This window comes from Phalacrocorax carbo, chromosome 7, assembly GCF_963921805.1.
Source record: "Phalacrocorax carbo chromosome 7, bPhaCar2.1, whole genome shotgun sequence".
Taxonomy (NCBI): Eukaryota; Metazoa; Chordata; class Aves; order Suliformes; family Phalacrocoracidae; genus Phalacrocorax; species Phalacrocorax carbo.
The window spans coordinates 44,753,578-44,774,952 of NC_087519.1; the positions used below are offsets into that span (position 1 = coordinate 44,753,578).

General features: G+C 39.6%; 3 protein-coding genes across 4 annotated transcripts in view; 1 reads left to right on the top strand and 2 right to left on the bottom strand.

Annotated features, from left to right (window-relative positions):
• LOC104040389 (transmembrane 4 L6 family member 18) overlaps positions 1 to 5,113 on the bottom strand; it is a 52,807-nt gene extending 47,694 nt beyond the window's left edge. For both annotated transcript variants that reach the window (XM_064457770.1, XM_064457769.1), the window contains exon 1: positions 4,955 to 5,113. In XM_064457770.1, coding sequence (XP_064313840.1) covers positions 4,955 to 4,990 — 36 coding nt within the window. In that variant the 5' untranslated portion in view covers positions 4,991 to 5,113. The remainder of the gene's footprint in view (positions 1 to 4,954) is intronic.
• A 56-nt stretch (positions 5,114 to 5,169) lies between these two features.
• On the top strand, positions 5,170 to 10,812 carry TM4SF4 (transmembrane 4 L six family member 4). Its single transcript, XM_009504197.2, has 5 exons — positions 5,170 to 5,635; positions 5,903 to 5,992; positions 8,151 to 8,284; positions 9,947 to 10,136; positions 10,429 to 10,812. Exons 1-5 carry the CDS (start codon positions 5,462 to 5,464, stop codon positions 10,444 to 10,446), a joined length of 606 nt encoding a protein of 201 aa, XP_009502492.1. The 5' UTR covers positions 5,170 to 5,461; the 3' UTR covers positions 10,447 to 10,812.
• Positions 10,813 to 17,027: 6,215 nt separating this feature from the next.
• Positions 17,028 to 21,375, bottom strand: part of WWTR1 (WW domain containing transcription regulator 1) — an 82,306-nt gene continuing 77,958 nt past the window's right edge. Inside the window, exon 6 of the mRNA XM_064457773.1 lies at positions 17,028 to 20,880. Within this exon, the coding sequence (XP_064313843.1) occupies positions 20,696 to 20,880 (185 nt within the window). The 3' untranslated portion in view covers positions 17,028 to 20,695. The remainder of the gene's footprint in view (positions 20,881 to 21,375) is intronic.

The window sequence follows — 21,375 nt, forward strand, 5'->3', positions numbered from 1 at the left end:
TTTACACTAGTGAGAGAGAAGGTGTATGACAGGTGGAGAGGGTGATATTTCCATCTTTTCCTTCAATACTGGTCATAACTCTTACTACTGTTTCTTTCACCCAGGATTTAAAGGAATGACATTTTATTTGTATGTCACTTGGATGATGGAGCTTCCTCGCAGAACTGGAAAAAAAGTGAAAAGAAAAATGGCAGAGGCTGTGGCAGGATAAGGAATGGGATAAAAGCTAGGTTTCTTTAGGACTTTTTGGTTTGGTTTCTCATACAATACAAGAGGCGCTCCACGGTAACCTTGCTATTACTTGTTTGCATGTAAGTCATATCACTGTAGTTCTGTCTCTGCTGTATGTGTACTACACAGGGTGCACTTCCCTGTATGCTGCTGGCTAAAGCTCTCAAGCTTGTGTTAAACAGGCTAATTTATTCCACCTTTGTTTCTACAAGCCTAATGTCAATAGCCTGGTGTTTCTCATTCTGCTGCAATCCAAGAACTTTTTCAGATTTGTGGATGTGTATCTTTATCGGTCTATAATGTCTCATCTTTGTATCAGCTGGTTTATCTACTGTTTCAATTACAGAACCATCTCACGATGTGTAAGAAGAATTTGGACTATGAATATGTAATTGTAACAGAATTAACTTCTCAACCAATTACTTATCAACCAGTTAATAACCAAAAAAAACCACCCCCAAAACCCACCTGTCTTTATCCACTAGTATGTATGAATCAAATAGAAGGTTGCCTCCTGCAAGACCTTTGATGCAGGTTCTTGTTAGAGGCAGAATGCCAAAGGAGAGGTAGTGCCACTGAACGGAGCTTAATGGCAAATTTTATACGTCTGCAAACACCAGTCAGACACAAAAACTTTCACCTGGAAAACTCTGTGTGCCGTAGCTGAATGAATGGCACAGACACGTCATATGTGTGTAGCTAAATGAAAGATAAAACGTTCACCTCTCGTTGTTGTATGTGATTCCTAAAAGGTCTTTCATGCCAAAGTGCAATGTCACTGTACAAAGTCAGTGTACAGCAGGCAGATCATAAAACAAAGGACATGCTGCCTACTAGAGTGAATAAATTCCTACCTATATGAAAGAATTCCCTAAGAGCAGTTTTGGAGAGTTTGGTTTGTTTGGGTTTTTGCTTTGTGTTTTTATAATTGGACCATCTTAACTGTGTGTAATAAGCTGAATAGGACTGAAATATGGATCTGATGTATTCTGATGTGGAATGTGATGTGAACCTGACCTATTTTCACTGCAGTCAGTACTGTGGTTCTAGACAAGCTTGGGTGGAAGAGATGGACTTGCCCCCATTACTGTTTTTCCCCGCTCTCTTTTAAAAGGACAAAGAGCTGATTTCAGCATTATGTGATTCTAGTGATTCTAAGACTTACTGTAGTCACCACCTGGTGATTCACTTATTTTTACAAATATTGTCCAACTTCCCAGGCTTTTTCAGCATCTTCAGATTTTTGCTGGTGTTTTGTAATTTAAGAATTAAAACCCCCAAACCAGGTAAAAGGGGGGTATAACCCCCAAATGCTCATGTCTAGTTTAGATGTGTCCTTTTTTCCTGTTCAGTGTCCCACCCTCAGTTTCTGTATCTTCTAAGCAATACTGATACTTTCACCTTATCATAATGGTTTTCACAGTTATCAGAGAACAGAATCAGTAATAGTGACACTGAGTGATGTTGCAATATTACTAACCTTCAAGAAGAGTCTCACAAGTCATGCAGAGTATAAACTTTCTAAGTAACTGCTTACTAGCGTCACTATGATTTTCTTAGATATTGAGGCCAAACAAGACTGGCAGTGTATTTACTGACTACCCTGTAGCTTTTCAGCTGGTTTTCCAGAATACAGAAGCAGTCTTCTACAGAGTACAGAACAGGAAGAGAAGCTAAATATACTGTCCTGGTTTTGGCTGGGATAGAGTTAATTTTCTTCCTAGTAGCTGGTACAGTGCTGTGTTTTGGGCTTAGTATGAGAATGATGTTGATAACACACTGATGTTTTAGTTGTTGCTAAGTAGTGCTTACACTAGTCAAGGACTTTTCAGCTTCTCATGCTCTGCCAGCGAGAAGCTGGGAGGTGGCACAGCCGGGACGGCTGACCCCAACTGGCCAAAGGGATATTCCATACCATATGGCATCATGCTTAGCACATAAACTAGGGGGAGTTGGCCAGGGGGCAGCAACTACTGCTCAGGAATGGCTGGGCATCAGTCGGCAGGTGGCGAGCAATTGAATCACTTACTTTGTATATTCTTTTGTCATCATCATCGTCATCACTATTATCATCACCATTATTATTATTACCATTATCATTATTATCATTATTGTTGTTATTATTTTCCCTTCCTTTTCTGTCCTATTAAGCTGTCTTTATCTCAACCCATAAATTTTACTTTTTTTTTTCTGGTTCTCTCCCCCATCCCACTGCGGGAAGGGGAGCGAGCAAATGGCTGTGTGGTGTTTAGCTGCCTGCCAGGTTAAACCACTGCATATAGCTATCATACTGTTGTAGAGCATGGTTTCCTGGTATTAGAAGCCAAATAACCCCAATCCATTACCCATATTTTCACTCAGTCTTGATAGCTTGATACTTCGGGCCAAGCATGCCTACTTCCATCCATCTTAAATCATTCACAGATTACATCAAAATACTGTTCTTTAAGTTCATACCCAGACAAGGTCAGATAAAGGTAAATGGTGAGACAGATTTATTTTATTTAGCTCTACTTACCATTTTGGTGGATAAATCTCATTTACCCAATATCTCCAACCAGAGATAATTTGGGGACATCAACAACATTGCTGGGCAGCCCCACTTGCGTTTCATCCTCTATTTTTTCTGTAAGCATCTGGGGCTCATTTGAAAAATTCAGTATCATCACAGAAAAATAAGTGAGTTCCTTTGCCTTTACATAATTTTTACCTCAGTCAGATTTACTTTTTTTTGTTGTTTCTCACAACATAATCTTTTCTTGCAGTCTTGTTCTGAGACATACTCCAGAGAAACTCGTTAACAGAGAAGTTGGCATGTATTGCACAAGCATCTGAATCACAGTGTTATTTTTCTATAGTTGTCCTTCCATAAATGAAGCACCATTTTTACTCCCCAAGTCATTAAAAATCTGTTTTAGTGACTGGTATTGGGAGTTCTATAAATTCTCAATAATAAAAACTTTCAGTGAGAATTTCCAGCTTCCCTTGACCTATGCAAATACTTATTTTAAATAAAGCAAGAGACAACATATCAGAAAGACGTGATTATCAATTAACCTGTCAAAGAACCTGACAGCCTTTAGCATTTGTCCAGTTGGTTCCTAGTATATGGAGAAGAACACTTCAGAAAAAAGTAAGATGTCTTTGTAGAAATTGCTGCACCCAAGGCTGAGTGAGTGCATAGTAAATAAGTGAACTGATCTTTTACCTGCAGTGATTAAAACATACTGTGATATTTTTCTTAGTCTGAGAGTGGGTCCCTGAAGTAAACATGAAGCTCAGAAATCTAGTATTAAGTCTGACATGAAAGTGGGTTTCATAGTTTAATTTTTTAATCAAAAAAAACAAGACTGCAAACCTTTCTGCCTGAAGTTAGACAGAATTTAGCTATTGAAAACAATCGGGCTGTATTAAGTGCCACACCTAAATTAGTAGTAACGAATTTTCTTTAAGTTTTATGTGTATTTTACAGCAGAACCCCAAACACACTATTTGCCAGAGACAATACTTGGCTGTGTTCAATCCTACTGGTACCGTCAGGAAAAAGGCATTTGATAGCCCTTTCACAAGCTGCCAACCCTTCCAGTTGCACCTCACAACTACAAGAATTACATATATACTTGAATAGGATTTCTAGTATTACTACTGTCCCCTTAAAAAGACATATGCCTAAAAACATATCCTCCTGTTTCTGCAAAGAAGCCTGAAGCTGACAGGCCCAGGTTCTGGTTCCAAGTACATTTCTTCAGCGTCACTGATGGCTCGAGACATCCCTGTCCCTGCTCTGAAAGTTTCCTGTATCCGCACAATTGTCGGGGTGGCTTGTGATGAACCAGATCAGGGAGTTAGTCCAGGTGAACAGTGACTTAGCTTGCTTTCAGCTGTGTCTTTTCTGTAAGGATTGCGGCTGCGAAAACCAGCTTATTCAATTGCCACTTAACCTGAAGCCATGGCTCTGAACAGTTCAAGACAGCTTTGGAGAGTTAAATATTATGTACCTCATGGGATTTTGTGGTTGCACATGGTAAAATTTTAGATGTTTCTGGGCCGCCTGTCTTTAAAGATTCAGCAGGGTTCCACTATGTGGATCAAAACAAAGCCTCAAACATCTTTAAAAGAAGGCTTATTTCAAATTTGAATTAAAATTTCGTGAGCTTTACCCTCTGAGCAAAGTGGAAACTGTTTTCTATCTCTAAATACATGGGATTCTCATCTCCACACAGGGATGGCAATGGAACTGCAACTACCACTATTTGCTAGGAATGAAGATTGGTTTGAAAATCATCCTAACCCAAGTTCTACAGGACAATATACCAAGTCCAAATACGAAAGGGAAGGTATCCAGTATCTGTTAAAGAGTGCAGAGCCTGCCCTAAAAGAGATGCTTGTTTGAACAAAATGTTGCATGCTAAGCCACCGAGGTTCTGCTTGAGCTCAGGAATCTGTCTGCCACATGCAGCATAAGTTTAAGTGGAAATTTCGCCTGAGTGCAGATAAAATGCTGGGCTTTGAGGGAACACATTATCCTTAGAGAACACAAAATGACACAACGTAAGGAGCAAGTCCACTGAAACTTTTTTGCTCGTTCGCCTCTATTCAGAGACACCAGCTGCAAAACACTGCCTCCATGATAATTCAATACTTAGTGCAAATCTATAAATTGTCCGAGTGCTTCAAAATAACAAATGACTAGCTCAGCTTTCCCAAAGAAAAGAAAACTCACCAGAACTTTTCCATTGCACACAGCTGTTATTAACATCAGCCAATTCGTTATATGTTTTCATGTCAGTGTTTTCAAAGAAGTATTTGGTAGCGTGAAGAGAACCGTGTGTTGTAAAAACGATGATCCAGGACTAAGAAGGATATCTACCCATGACCTAAGCCCAGATAATGAAGTCTCTCATCCACATTAGTAAAATATTAACAGAGGTTATTGGTTGTCATAGTGAAATGAGAGAGAGGCTGCACTGAATGTAATTTCATTTACGAATGTTTAGAAAATTGACATCACGGCTGCAAGAACGTATAAATAATGAGCACACTGCATTTCTGATCGACTGCAGCACCATCTCTGAAGGGAGCATTCTACAGGCTCATCTCCTCCAAAGGCACAGCAGAAACTGGATTTTGTAAAGCACACTGAGAACCTCCTTTTTATAAAACAGTTCCAAGAACGTCTGAGAGATTTTTCCTCTGCCTTTAATTGTGTTTGCCATTTCTTTAAAAAAGCATGTGCACGGGAGGCTGTGCTAAGTGCCTGGGAACCACTCTTATTCCCCTGGCTGTGCTATGCACCCTCGCTAACATTTTGTTGTTTTTCCCTGGAGGAAAAGTGATTGACAACAATCTATACATTACAGACGAAGTTTGGTACTTTGGAGGGATCCTGGGATCTGGTGTATTGGTGAGTATATAAATTCAGACATTCCTACCTTTCCCCCTCCCACCCACACCATGACTTTGCATTGCTGAATTTCCTCAGTACCTCAAATGCAGGTTCCAACGCTGCAAATTTGTATTTGATAAACAAGTACGTTACAAATCATCCAACAGTTTTGCCATAAGTAACTTAATTTAGTGATAAGAAAAAAAAAGACATAGAACTATTATACTTAAAAGCAAATGTAACTTGAATTCATCCCAATTCAAACTGTATTTCTGTTATTGGTAGATGATCTTTCCTGCCTTGGTATTTTTGGGCCTTAAGAATAATGATTGCTGTGGATGCTGTGGTAATGAGAGCTGTGGAAAGAGGTTTGCGGTAAGTGAGAGGAAACATGGCAAAAAAGTATAAGCTAAATTGTTACTGACACAATATATATATCTTCTGCTCACAGTCATTGAGAGACTAGACAGATGGTGTCCGGAGTGTAGGACACAAGCCCTACCATTTGTCTGAGTGCTGGAAAGTAGAAATAGCAGGCTGTAAAAATTGTATTATGCCTTTGACGTTGTGCCACAGGTACCATAACCGTACTGCCTTGTTGTATTCTGCTATAGCAAGATACTTAGAGTTGCTATCGTAATTGAAACTAATTTCTGAAAGATCAGCACTTTGCTTTGCAGAGCATAACAGTTCTCCCTTCAGCCATTTTTTGTTGGCAGTTCAAAAATTATTCTGACAGTTGGGCACTACATTCCCAGCTCATTGCAGACCCATGCAATGGCCTGTGAGTATCTCACTAGGTTCACAGGAAATTTCAGGTTGGAAGAGACCTCAGGAGGTCACCTAATCCAACCTCCTGCTTAAAGATGAGTAGACCAGGCTCCACTTTGAATTTATAGCTTCCTTTCGCACTAGAAGTCAAAAATTTCAAACGGGTATCTTCAGATACTAGTAAACACTTCGAGCATTTTAGTTTTTAAAAAAGAGATTAGAGAAAAAAATACACATATTTCTACAAGGAAAATCTGTCCTTTTGAAATAAATTGTTTGGCTCAAGTAGATCATTACACTTTTTTATAAAGGAACACGTTTTCAAATGAAAAAAATACCAACAAAAACCAAAAGGAAAAAACAAACAGGAAAACAATCATGACTGTGAGGTTAACAAAGAGCCTTCCCTAAATCCCCTGTTTTTGATCCTGTCTTCATGCAATCCCAACAAACCAGGTGGGACTTCGAGGCGGGGGAAATAGAGCCACATATTTCTCTTCACCACACTGGATTATCAATTTTCTGTTAGTTTAGCTTTGAAGACCAGATATAACTCGGTGACTACCAAACTACTAACGTTTTGCTGCCAGGCTGCGACCCACTCCCCTGCAGTGCAGCTGAACGGGGCGCACGGTTATACCCAGGGGTGACCAGCTGTGAGCACCCGCTGCCCCTGCTCCTGCTGGCGTATGTACGCTAAATCCGGTACATGTGGTGCTGCCCATAAAGCAACCTGTGTTCCGCAGTGCAGTGCCTTGTTGATGACTCGTGTTAGAGTGCAGCTGGCTGAGAGACTGGGAATATTAATATAGTCACAAGTACTAAGACACCAGACTAAAAGAGCCCTGGTGGCCTTACCACAGCATGACTGAAAACTGAATTTGTTCTTGCATGCTAGCAGAAACACCATTATTGTGATGTCTGCTACATAAACATAATGTTCAAGTTAGCCCCGTACATCAACTGAAAAATGCATATCAACACTCCAGGCAAGAGCCTTGTGATGAGGTCTGAAAAAAAGCTCACAGACCTGAAAGTACATTTCTCTTTTCCTCCACCTATATCACTTCGATCCAATAAAAGACACCACCTCTACCTACAAACTATTATGGCTACGAGTGCTGCAGAATTCAAGCAGGGCATTAGTCTTTGCATGATTTACTTACATATTAGTATATATGAAAATGCTGTAATGGAAAGCCAGAAAAATAGACGTCCCTTCTAATCCGTTCCAGTTGCACTGTTAGAGCTAATGTTGACGAGTACCCACGAAGAGATAAAGCATACTAATAGGAAACCTGAAGGGGAGACTCAGGAAGGAAAAATATGATTACTTGGCTCAAATATGACTGAGATACCAAAACTAACTTGTAAAGGATACTGCAGATTTTTTTTTTAATGCCTTGAGTGGTCCAAGACTTCAGTCTTGCTTATAATCTCTTGAGAAAGAGATCCACTTCAGTGAAACACAGGACCTTGAACAACAACTAGGTCTGTTGGATAAATACTGTCTGAAGGGTAGGAGTGCCATCTACTGTGTCAGCATCGACCCATCTTCTGACAATGGTGCTAATTCTTTTAAAGCTTCTAAATCCCAGTGCAGATATGCGTTATACATTTATTATGTAATTGCAAACTAATATAATTTAGTTGTCTATTTTGAACGTTATGAACTGAATTTAGGGAATGAACATTCATATTAATAGGGTACATTTAATTGTTTGAATGAAAACAGAAATAACATTATTTTTCTCTTTGTCAGATGTTTTCTTCTATAATATTTGCTGCAATTGGATTTCTGGGAGCTGGATACTGCTTCATTTTGTCAGCAGTAGCCCTAAACAGAGGCCCTAAATGTTACACTGGAAGAGAGTGGACCTATCCTTTCCAGGATGGGTAAGACAAAGACAATCCGAAAAAAAGTTATGCATGTTTTAAGTTAGTGATAAGATTTAACTTCTAAATCCGTTGTATAAAAATGGGGATTCTACTGGTTGTCTAAAACACAGAAGCTCTTAGAAAAGCCAGCAACATACAGCAATGCTAAGTAAGGTTCAAGAGCTCTGATGTGAAGACTACCAAGTACAATCAAAACTATTGAGTTTCAAAGGAGCCGATAAAGAGAAATGCACAGCCTTCTAGGTTATTCTTGGGATGATAAGCAGTATATGGGGATAAATTCTACCTAGATGAAGTGCACTGACATCTTATATTGAAATTTCATGGTACTTGAATAATTAGTATCTATGTGTCATTTTATCTTGGTTATGGGATTTGGAAGTTGTCTGTTCCTCACACTCTGCAACTCACATGTTTGCTGTCGTGTACTTATCACTTTCAGAGAGGTGGTGCGAAGAACATGAAACCCTAGCGATCCCCTTGCTCAGGGCTGAAGTCAGCAAAGGTCCAGCTGAAAACAGGGTACAGTATGTTACCAAGAACAGCAGGACAGATAACAAGGGGCACCATAAACCTCTCGTTACCTGAGAATCTTTAATGCAGCCTTCCTCAGTCAGAAGTGACCTACCAGTGTTCCTTGCTTAACAGACCACAAAATTATAGTTCAGGTTAAAAAGGAAAAAAAGAGGTATCATGTTGTATATTATACATTTGTTGATGGACCAGTGAGGGCTGGAAACCAACTGCTTTCGTCCAATTCTGGGAGTATTTGGAAAAATATGCTCTGTTTCAAACACAATTTTGTTGGCAAAGAATCACTTGACAAGAACACAAGAAACAAAACAGCATTAAGAATATGCAGAGGAAACATAGCAAGTGGTTAAGCAGTTCACAACTAAATCAAAATGTGAAGGTAAAAATTATGGAAAATACTTTTACTTAATACTGCTGTTCTTTAGATGGGTTATCCAGAACAGCAACGGTTATTCTTTTCTGCTCAAAAGAGAGGCAACTGGCCTGGTAGCATTTGATGTTTCGTTAGGAAAACTGGGTTTATTAATCTTCTATCATATAGTTTTGGTAATTCACTTATTTTTATTACAATGTAATACAGTAAATTAAGACAAATATGTAGATGTGGACACCCCCTGCCTCCCCGGGGTTTCTGCCAAGGACGAATTATAGAAGGTGCCACACTCCCAAGGAGCCCGGGGCGTCCCGCGTCTGCAGGGGTACGCCTTGGGGTGTATTACATACCGCCAGATGTCAGCACTGCTTCATCCAGCAAAGAACCACAAAAGCAGTGGCAAAACCACCTTCAACAAAAGACATTGGCATGAATAAACATCCGCTTGGCACATGCTTGGCTAGGATCTCTTCTTCCTAAAATACCAGAAACTGTTAAATTTTATCTAATGCATACTCGTCTTTGATTGTTCCCTTCTGATGCCTTGTCTTTTCAAATCAATTGCTTCAACTGATGTAGAAACTCAAACGAAATCACATTCTAGATAAGTACCACCAGTGCGATAATGGGAATTCTTTCTCGCAGCACTGAGGCTAACAGAACATCACAACAGTGACACCTTGTCAGCTGTGACAGACCCCCTCTCTGCGAGCTAACATCGTCTTCTTCGTAACTGTTTTGTTTCCCCCCAGGGATTACCTTGCTAACCACACAATGTGGAACGCGTGTGAGTCACCCGAAAACATTGTCCCGTGGAACCTGACCCTCTTCTCCTTGCTGCTCATCATGAGTGGGATCCAGGCAATGCTCTGTGGCATTCAGGTGGTGAACGGCCTGTTTGGAACAATCTGTGGTGACTGCAAATGTTGTGGATGTTGTGGGGTGAGCAACTGATGGCTTTCTTCTTCCATTATTTTGTGTACTGACGATACTTATCAGTACGCCTGACTAGCTGACAGTCGGAAAAACTAAGCTAGCCTTCACTGAGCGCCATGATCATGTTTTCTAAAGTACAGCTGAAACCCTACAGTGTTGCCGAGTGCTGAAAATATGATCTCAGTCCATATTTGCAGTGTTTATTCTGACAGCTTCGCATAGCCACAGGGAAATAATAATCTTTGGAAGTCACAGAAATATTAGCCACTAAATTACCTCCATGTTTTTATTCTTCCAGGGAGATGGAACTGTCTAAAGAATATGAATATTGCAGCCAACCCTCCTTATCTTGGGAGGCTCCCTTTTGCAATCGTTCCAAAAAGCAGCTCTCACATGCATCGTCTCTGGCTAAGAAGATGAGAATGAAGGGCACTTGCCCCTACTAACATTATGAAGCCCTGACTCCCTTTCTAGCGTTCCTGAAACCACTCATCATGGAATAAAATAAGCAAAATCCAACTCTCACATTCATATTTATTTTTGTAAAACAGCTTCTATTTAAAAAGAAGGTATTCTCAGGTAAAATATCTTCTCTCCCAAGTCAGCTTTCCAACTGGGGATCATCAAATGCTGCTGTACAATACACACTGAAATGTGCAAATACACGCTCAGTTGTAACACAGTTGTGTCTATTTTCTTTTGAGGTTTGTCGGATGGAAATACCCCAAGTCTAACTTTTTTTGAGTACCTGTTTATGTTATGTGGAAAAGTGAGGACTTCTTTCTTTCAGACCTGCTGGGATTAAAATGTTCTCTGTAAAGAGTGCGTTACAAAAGAGATTCATGAATGTCATGGTGAGGTCTCTTTCCTTGACTGTGTCCAACAGATGGGTGTATTCAGCAGCACTGCTGTGCAGGTAAGTGTAGGGTCAAAGTACCAGGCTAAACAATAGAGTGCGAAGATCCCTAGTCTGAGGCATCATGAGTCATCTTGGACACCATGACACCCTGCTTCACACCAGGAATTCTGCAAGGAAGGCCAGTTCACTGCCATTTCTCAGCACGATGAGGATCTGGCTTCTTCACTAATCCATAATCAACTTTCTCACCAGAGGGAATGTAATAACACAGTATGGCTGTAGAAGATGAAACTGAAAACAGAAAGTGTAAGAATACGGGAGGCTTGTAGAGACTTTCCCAGCCTACAATTCTTTCTACTCCAGGCACCTCCTGAGACAAATGTACCATCTCTGCATTTAACTCTTTTTGAGGGATTCCTTCTCCCTGAAGCTGTCCAGTTGTTTCTTGGATCTCAGTATCCCTTCCATTATCTAACTTCATGTTGTGGGAAGAACCTCCTTTGTTCAGACCCTGCCACCTGCTCTTTTCGTTCGATGCCTCCTCGTTCTTGCCTGCAAGAAAGAGTACACAGCCAGTCCTATCCCCTCTTCCTCAGAATACCTGATTTCATAGGTTCTCTCATATCCTCTCAGTTGTCTCCTTTTTTTTAGCCTGAAGAGCATTAGTATATGTAGCCATTCCTCATAGAGAAGTTGTTTCACCTTTATTTGAAGTGTTTCAACCCTTCCCACTACAGTCTGAGATGGAAGGGATGGAGGAGCAGTGCTCCAGGTACACGTGTGCTGCCCTAGCCATTTATTCTACCAGCAAAGTTCATTAGCTACAAAGACAAGGACGAACGACAACTTGATCGGTCACCACTGTGAATGCCCACCAGTCTTGTCTTGTTAGAGTGCAAGCTGATTTCTTATACAGAACATGATCCTCAAACACTGGCTCCAAACAAATGGTAAATGAAGCCTCATTTCTAGAAAATCAAATTTCCACATCTCTGATACAATATAAAATTGGTACCCATGCAAAGGAGGACACACACTATTTAAACCCAGATATGTGATGAGAAAACTCCATTAAACCTTCAACATACGTAACTATTTACATACTGAAATATGTCCTATACCTGTAATCCTTGTCTTGAATCTCTCCTGTACAGAAACTGCGCAGCATGTATCATTTAATGATGTAGAAATATTCCCAGTATGTAACCAAATCTGTTTCTACTTGTGAAGTAAAAGGGCTTTTAACACCCTCTTCATGGCACTAACGAACCAACTGCGATCTCTCAGCTAACAAAGGTGACATGGGGACTTCAAGTCACAGATAAACAGATCTGGGAGGCACCTGTGGCACCTACCTTTGCACACAAAGGCAGTGCAAACAACACTTAAATTTTACAAGACAGCTGCGTAACCTGTTCTTAAAAATGTCTCAGTTCAGAGATCCAACATCTTCAGCATTTTATAACACCGCCAACTCCTCTGAAAGTTAGACAGACTTTCTTAGTATGTAACCATGCACCGCCCGGTACCGCACTGTTCTCTTCCCAGTGGGCTTACAGAAAAGTCTTCCTCTTCACAGCAAACTTCTACATATTTGGAGACTCTTATCACGTTTCAACCTCACCTCTGACAAAACAAAAGAAAATGCACTCTTTCACCATAACTGATGCTCTTCACAACTCAGTATTCATCTCGTCCTCCTGCAAGCTTCTCCTAGAACTTTCCAGAAGCTGAACGCTGGACTTGTGACCTCAACACAAGTTACAATTTCTTTTCAGTCGAGTCGAGTAGCTCGAAACTCCTCCTCTTAAAGCTTCCAATCTGTAAGTGAGTGAAAATGCTATTTATTCATCTTTTTGCAGAAGTTAAATTTAGCCGTGTTCGGCACAGCGTTATCATAGAGATACAAAAGGCAAAAGAGAGTTGAAAGGCAAAAATACTTTTTAGAAGAACTAGTCTTTTAAAACCTAGATAGAAAAAAACCTATTTCCCAAAGAAATCAAGGAGGAAGTAAGAGGGATCGGAGAAGTTTGAAGGATTCAGCTCAACTGATATGCTTCTTGAGAAATTCCTAAAACAGATTTTCACAAACCAGCTTGCCAGACTGGATGTCTCAAGGCTTCTAGTTCATCAGTGTATTTGCCGCATCTTGTCCCTGAGATTTTCCTCCTGAAATAACGATACTGTGGCCTGTGCTTTCGGAAAACGTACTTCTTGTACTCTGTATCTACACCAGAGATATCTGAAGAACTTAAAGTATTCAGAAGCACGAAAAGCTGGTGAGCAATATGCAAAAATGTTAAATAGCTAGATTTAGGCACTAAGTTACATTAATAAAAGCAAAGCAGCCTCAGCGATACATTGTACAAGATGATAAAAGAAATTATAAAAAAAAACCTCTTCAGAAACAGCTGCCTCTCCCACCTGTTCTACTGCATTGCTAGGGAATTTGAGAGTACCCTTTATATCACCACCCACTGATGCAACCATCTTACATCTATTCTTTCATCTGTGGTTAGCAGCTGTCCTGCACCTCATCTTGCATTTGTCTTGTTTTATTTATATGAAGCCTTTGGGAACACGGAATGTTTCTCATCAGCATTCAACAAAGGGATGGGTAGCTGCATAGTGTACAATTTTGATATATTAATAAACAGAATACATAAATCTCTCTCGGAGACTTGGGATAAGAAATAGCAGACAGGAAGCTATATGATACCTAAAAAACAAAGAAAATAAGTGCTTCATGAATCTACACTTCTGAGATGCCCAATTACATTGTGGTTTTCTGATGTGAGCTAATATATAGTAGATACTGAGACAAGGCGCACACACTTCGTGATCTGGGCTGCATTTGTACCTTGGCCTTGGGGTGTATCGAACAAGCGTAAATGAACTGGAACCAGCAGCTCAGCTGATCTAGCATGTTAAAGTGCCAACAACATTGTTCCTAAATGTCTTCAGTTATGGATAACATCTGAGGCTCTCCCCTAGCATTTAATTTTAAGGGAATCACGCTAATCTCCAGTGTCAGTTCTGCAGTAATTGGAGATTGCTCTCTCTGTTTTTACTGAGCAAAGTGTCCAGTAAAATCAGGGAGAGGGACTGATCATAGATTGTTGTAACACAGAAAGATATACTGGGCCAGTGATACTCCTGGGAGAGAAGTCACTGGTAAAGAGAGCACAATGCTAGACAGGGACAGAAAGACGATGGCAAGAGAGGAACCACGAACAGGGAGAACTGAAAGCGTTAAAACAGACCTCAGTAGCCCCAACCAACTGGAACACCACGCTCTTTAGTGTGTACAGGTGTCAATGGTTATACAGAGGTAGAAACCCTAGTAACCTGAAGGAAAAATATTAGTATCATTTGTAAAATCTCCTTGAGGCACATGTTATCTCAAGCTTTTTTATTCACCCATAAAAAGTGGCTGCTCCGTGACTGGCTGACTAAGGTGCCGAGAGCATGGCAATTCTGACATTGTATGGCATGTTTCAGCCAAGAGTTTACACAAAAAGAAACACATCGGTTATTTAACAACTCAGAGTACAACATGTGCAGTGTGTGTGTGTGATTTTGAGCCCACGTATTTCAACTTCAGCCTGACTAAACTCATGCCCCTGCATGGCTCAACTACATACAGTTGGAGCTCTCTTTATTGATTGTCTCCAATAAATAGACTGCAACAAGATGACACATCAACCACAGTACCGTGTCACCTGTCAGGGAATGATGCATTATTTAACTGGCAGCTCTCTGCAAAAGGTTCGTTTCTAAAATTAGGAAGCACCATACACAAAGTTAAAATACATTTGCTCAGCCAAGAGCTAAGGATGTTTTCTAAGATCGTTCACCTGCCCCCAGTTCAACTTTAGCTCCCCCTTCTTGGCTTCTGCATGACTCATCATGTAACCAGCAACAAGGCAAACAACGGCAAACCCTGGAAGAACCCCTCCTGCCCACACATGGGGAGACTGCCTTGTCTATGGCATTGATACGGATGGGGTCGTTACCCCACAGGGCGGAGACTGGTATCAGAATGATGGACATGAATAAAAACCCAGATAAAACGCCTCTGAAGTTTTTTCTTGCCAAATAACTTTTTTGCTGGAAGAGGACATGTAGTTTAACTGAAATTACAAAAGCTCTGCCAATACAATGGGACTTTCTTACAGACTTCTTCATTATCCTCCACTGATTTGCTGCAGGACCCTTTGCTGACATACAAATTGCTCCCACCTGTGGATCCAAGCAATCCCAACCAAAAAAACCTAATTAGTAGGCACTGAATAAATACAGTCTACTAATTGTGCCAGTAAGAGTAGTTTAGTGCATTATTTGGAGACTGTGCAGGAAAAAGTACCAGTAAAAAATCTCCACCGTCTTTGGCTGGGCGAGTCTTGCCTGGTCTCGATTTCGGGGCTGGTGTAAGGTGTGGGACTGGCAGCCGTGCCCAGCACCCCGACCCGCACCGCTCCCACTCAGGGGGCCCTGCAGGGCCGAGCACTGCCCCAGCCCCCGCCAGCGCCACCCCGCACAGTACCCCAGCTAGAATCTCCTAATTCTAGGGAGTCTGTAAACTAGAGTTCACAAAAAAGCTTGTTTTTAGAAGAAAACAAAACAACCTCCCCCTACAAACACAAGGTCTTAAATTTTCTGAAATATTGCATGTGATTCTAGCCATCGCAGTTTTAAGAATTAAACATACCTGGTGGGGAGCACAGGCATTGCTGATGACATAGGGAAGAGTAAGCTTTGAGGGCCAGGTAGAAAAAAAGCATAAGAGATTTTACCTGAAGCCCCACACTGAAAATAACACCTCCCGACAGATCTCTATGGGAACCGGTGTGAGAGGCGAGGGTCCCAGGAGTGATGCGCACGCGGCCGCCAGAAGAGAACACTCACACTGGGACCCTCTGCAGGTGTGCCCTTGTTGGTGCAGCCTGAGTGGCTTTCTGAGCTTCCCCAGTAGTGAAATGAGAAGGCCCATCACTGGGACTGCTACGGTACCTTGTTGTCTGGGAAAGCCAGAGTATTGACATGCTTCCTCCAAAACGACGGGGGGTTTCAGTACCTCACAATCTCCGGAAATTCAGGAAATCCCTCCCTGACAAACGGTTTTACTACAGCTGTAAGGTAACAATACACGGGAACAGCAATCTGCACAGAGCACTGCTGACCAGCTTGGAAGGCGTGAGCTGGCATCATCAGGAACAAACTGAGTGACCTTTATAAACAAACACACACTCAGTGTTTCTGCCAGAGAAACTTGATTAATATTCCTGAGTAAATATGCCAAGAATTAACAAACACATTTCTCAAGACAGGTTCAGAAGCTACTACATTTTGCATTTCTGTTTGGTGGAGGTTCCAGCGCTTTTTTAATTTAAACTCAAGATATTGTTAGAAGCATTCTAAAAATTAATTAGAATAAATTATGTAAGGAAATGACTGGAGGAAGAATTTTAAAATTAATTAATCGTAACCATTTCACTGGGTCTTAGATCACCCACATCATGTACCATGACAGTGAAGACTGGATATTCAAATACAAGCCCAGGATGTTTAGATTTCATGGCTTGTTCCCAGGAAAGATGACATGTATTTCTTCAGGCAGAATTGAAGAAACTTCTTGAATAAGGGATCAGACTGAAAACAATGCACTATTTCAGTCCCCAAAACAGATCTTAACATCAAATGGACTTGGTGCTAACTGTTCTGCTTAGAGATAACTGTGTTAAACAAATCGTAGCAAAACATTTGTGTTAGTGAACTGTGAATTACAAGGTCCCACTAAGGACACAAGTAATGGTGGCACTGGGAAGCATGCTCTCAGCATTCTGAGTAAACTGTTACTATCTCTAACAGCCATAACAACTATTAATAAACCGAAACATAATGGCAAAATGACCCATTTCATTTGCTAAATACTGATAATTTAATTCAAAGTGTATGCCTTCTGCACAGAATAATATGTCTGCACCTTCATTCCAAGCAGTGTCACACAATTCCCTGGGAAGCACATACTAAAATCCTCCAAAGAAAAGAAACAATTTAATAAACCAATATGCATCCAAAATCTTCAAGCTCATTTATATTTGTTTTTCATGTACAAGATCAGAGAAATAAAAAAAAACAGAATCAAACCCTGGATACAACGGTTTGATCTGATTGCTTTTGACACATACAATCTGTTGCAAAGTACTTGAAATTAAAAACAAATGGTCACACGTGTCATACAACAAAATGAAAAGAAGTAAATAAAAAAGTTAATGTACTAGCATGTACATGGATGTAGTGTATTAGGAAACATGTTTATCTGAACACCCATATTTTTCTGTATTCAAAATAGATATTTTAATCCTTCCCTTCCCCCAAACAGCCTTTGTTCTCAAAAAATCAAACCCGACCCCACCCCAAGTTACATTCTAACAGTATTACCAGAATACAAACTGTAATTAACAACGTCCCATTACTTTTGTATCACCAAGACTCACGAGTGCCATCCTGAAGCGATGGTCAACAGTAAAACTGTCCAGCTGGCACATTTATTGTATTTATACTACAAGTAGACAGCGTACATTTAGTAAAGTAAATGCTCACAATTGGAAATAGTACAGTGAAATATTGTCAGCAATAAGTTTAGTTTCATAAGAATTACATATGCTTTGAATACTTAAAAGTTCTGCCATAAGCCTGTTTAAAGCCAGAAACTTTAAAAAAAAAGAGAACTTTAAAAATAGATTTTATTGTTGCTGCACTTCACCTGATACATCCCCTCCATTACAAAAATGAAAAGCTTACAGTGTAAAGAATCACTTTTGACTTAACCATTATTTGGTTCACGACTGAGTAAAGATCTGACCTAAGATTTTGGCAGTTGTTTTACACTGGAAGTAGTGTTTCACATAGCACCCTCCTGTTCCAGATCTGCTGCTGGTCTATTATGGAAGTAATACAGAACCATAGCTTCTGATTTTTTTGACCTCTTTAAGGTCTTTGAACCAAGATGCTTAACCACCTGAAATACCAATGGAAGAGGAATCAAGTTTGTAGCTTCACAATTATGATAAACATCTGATGTGACTTTACTGGAAAACTGCAGCAGTTTTCATTGCAACAAGTATGGCTGTCAGTTGATGAAAACCAGTGTAGCCAAACAGAAGTCACAGGTCAGCTAATTCATGCCAGCTGAGAATCTGATCTGCTTGGAATATCTTTATTATGACAGGACTTAAATTTACAATGGTACAGACTTTCTAGCAAATGAACAAACTGCATTTTCTAAACATAATCTAATGATGAGCAAGATCAACTGAATCATACTAGAGTTCGGATCTGCAGCTACTGTGAATTGTTGTAGCACCAATGGCTTTCAGTTTGTTAGGCCAAGCCTGCAGTGCTGACGAGCTGGCCTTACAAGTTGGCATCGCAACCAGATGCCAAAAAAATCTCCAATTCTTTTACCAAAGTCAGTCATATCACTAAAGAACAAAGCCTTAGGACCATCTATTTTCCATTTAGGCTGACAACCTGAAGAAGTCCTTGAGAGACTAATCATAGTTACAGTAATATTAGTCAGCCTTGCCCGGTCCCCTGTTTATTGAAAAGAAATTTCTGCTATCTCAACAGTTAGCACTAGCAAAAATAATTAAAACAAAAACAAACAACAACAAAAAAAACACCCAAACCCAACAAATAACCCCTCCAAAAGAATAAGAGAAACACAATGCCCATTCAGTAATTAAATTCTGTGCAGACAGAACTCTGCTGTCACATCTCATTTTCTATTAAAAAAAAAAAAACCAACACAAAAAAACCAAAACATAAAACCAGCTACTTTTCCCTATATAATAAAACTTCATGACTAGGTCTTTGCATCCCATGTATTTTTTCAAAATTTCGGTGTGTGTACTTTTTATCTTCCATCTTCTGATATCACTTACACTCAGCAGTTCATCATTGACAAGGTAGTTTATTGTATCAAATTCTTCTATTATGTTTTTTACTGAACACTGGTGGTTCATTTTCTATGTATCCCTACCTGCAGCCACCCTTCCCGGCAAGGATCTATATTTGTCACATAAGCATTTGTCTTCCAAACCTACTCCATATTCTCATCACTTCATCTCTGACCTTTTCACCTACCTTCACCCAACCAGATGGAAAAAAGTCTTCAGTGATCAATACTGTGGTGCATCAGTAAGATCGTGTTAGTGTTATAAGACCTGGCAAACACACATTTACACTGAGTGCTACATCTCTTCCTCTCTCTACATAGCCTGGATTAAGCTCAGAGAAAAGTTTTAATGCCTTTCATAAAAAGACATATTTTTCAATATAAAAAGCTTAAATTCACAGATTATAAATAATATATTTCCAAAATATTTTAGGACTAAAATTCAAATAATTTTAGGACTTCATTTGCATTTCAGGGGAACTGCAAGCTTAACGTCCTTGATGCCTTCTCAGTCCCAAACCTCTGATAAAGAAGTATTTGTAGGATATACAATAGGTAGAAATACACAGAACACGCCCTGTGTCCTGTACACTGATTACAGTAAGTGAAGACTGAAGAACTAAGCAACTTTACCAGACAAGTTACAATACTGCTTTAGCGTTGCCCTGATAAAGTTACCAGCTTTTTCATGTATACAACTACATGCACTGTCAGTTAAAAACTTTACTGAAAACAGTATAAGCAAGGCTTTTTTCCCCCACTACATATGACATTAAGAAGTTGTGCCACATTTTCAGACCTGATTTTAGAAACATGTTTTTGCATTTAACATATTTGCAGATTTTATATATATAAAAAAATTGTTTGTTCATGTGTTAAGTTACAAAATTGTAGTGCTTAATATAATAAACATCAAAATCTAAGATCTTTTTAAAAAAATGCTTGTTTAAAATGCATTGCTTTGTTTTTAAAAGGCAGCAGTCAGTACCAGGCTGGTTTATTTTGCAACAATATCGTAATGTAAAAATGTTGCTTAATAATTCTGGTACTTTCAGATTGGAAGTGTTTTGTTTACTAAAATTATACAGTAATATACTGAAAAAAGAAACTGCAATAGTACTATTTGTGCCTTTACAGGTATATAATGAGAATTATTATGACTGATATGGATCAGATTTAATCTGTATTCCATATAGCATAAGTTTCTAAGCATGAAAAAAAGATTTTTAAAGCTTAAGTAAGTTGATTAAAAAAGCTTTTGATACTATAGTCATAAACATAGTAATAAAACTGCTCTCATGGTCTGATGCTGTGCATGTTTTTTGAATCAAGTGACCTAGTAGTTAGCTTTTGTGAATCATGAAGGGTTTGTGATGTTAAACAAACCTAGGAGATCAGTCAGGGACATGCACAAACACCACCCGCTTTCTGTCTTAAAGTGAAACGTTTCTGCCTGGTCCGAAAAGGTAAAGAAGTATATAGATGTGTAAAGTAGTGTGCCTTTTTGTTAAAAAGGAAGAAATATATATGCATATATGTTTTTATATATATAGGTATGTATTTTATATTTAAATTAGCGTCAATCAAAACCAGACAGAGATTAAACTGACCATAAAGATGGTGTAACAAAAGTCATTAAGGCAGTAAGTTGTATCTCTCTGAGGATTTTCAGATATTATACCTCTCTCTCAAGAGAAAAATGAAACGTTGAATTGCATTGTAGGCCCAATCAGCACTGAACGGTTACAGCCAGGTAAGGAAGGGCTCATTTTTGTTGAGTACTGACTCCACATCGTTGAGAATAGGGATCAAGTCTTCTGACTCCAGAGTCCCAAGATCAACATTTGTTCCTGGAAGACAGTCGAGGAAATCAGGGAAACGTGTTTGTTGTGGATTTATGTTCATTGTTGTCTGTCCTATAGTTTCTCCTAGGAAAAGTAAAGAAGAACTTTTGAAATACCAAACTCTTCTTGTGGGTAATTTAAAACAACACAATTGATATAAAAATTAGACTCCCACTTTCCCATAAGCACTTGTGAGCATTCCTATCCTCTACAAATGTAACCTCAAAACCGCATTTGCTTGCAGAATGCATATTCTTTTAAGAGTTGATTTCATATCCTTGCTTTGCTCTCAGAAGCACAAAAGACCCTTTCCAGCAGCATTCAACATAATCAGCCTCTGACCTTCCACTTGGGAAGCATGATTGTTCAAAGTTCACTAGGCTGCACAGGAAGCAATGCAACTGAGTCTTACGTAAACCCTCCATCCCGCTTTCTGCACAAGGGTGAAGGCAGTCCAGGGGGCATAATTGAAAAAGTGTTTTACAGTAATTTAGATTTGCTATTTTTTTTCATAACTAATAACAAGCATGAAAATCTTTAATAGAGAAGCCCTTCACTCTTTGCATCATCTAGAACTTC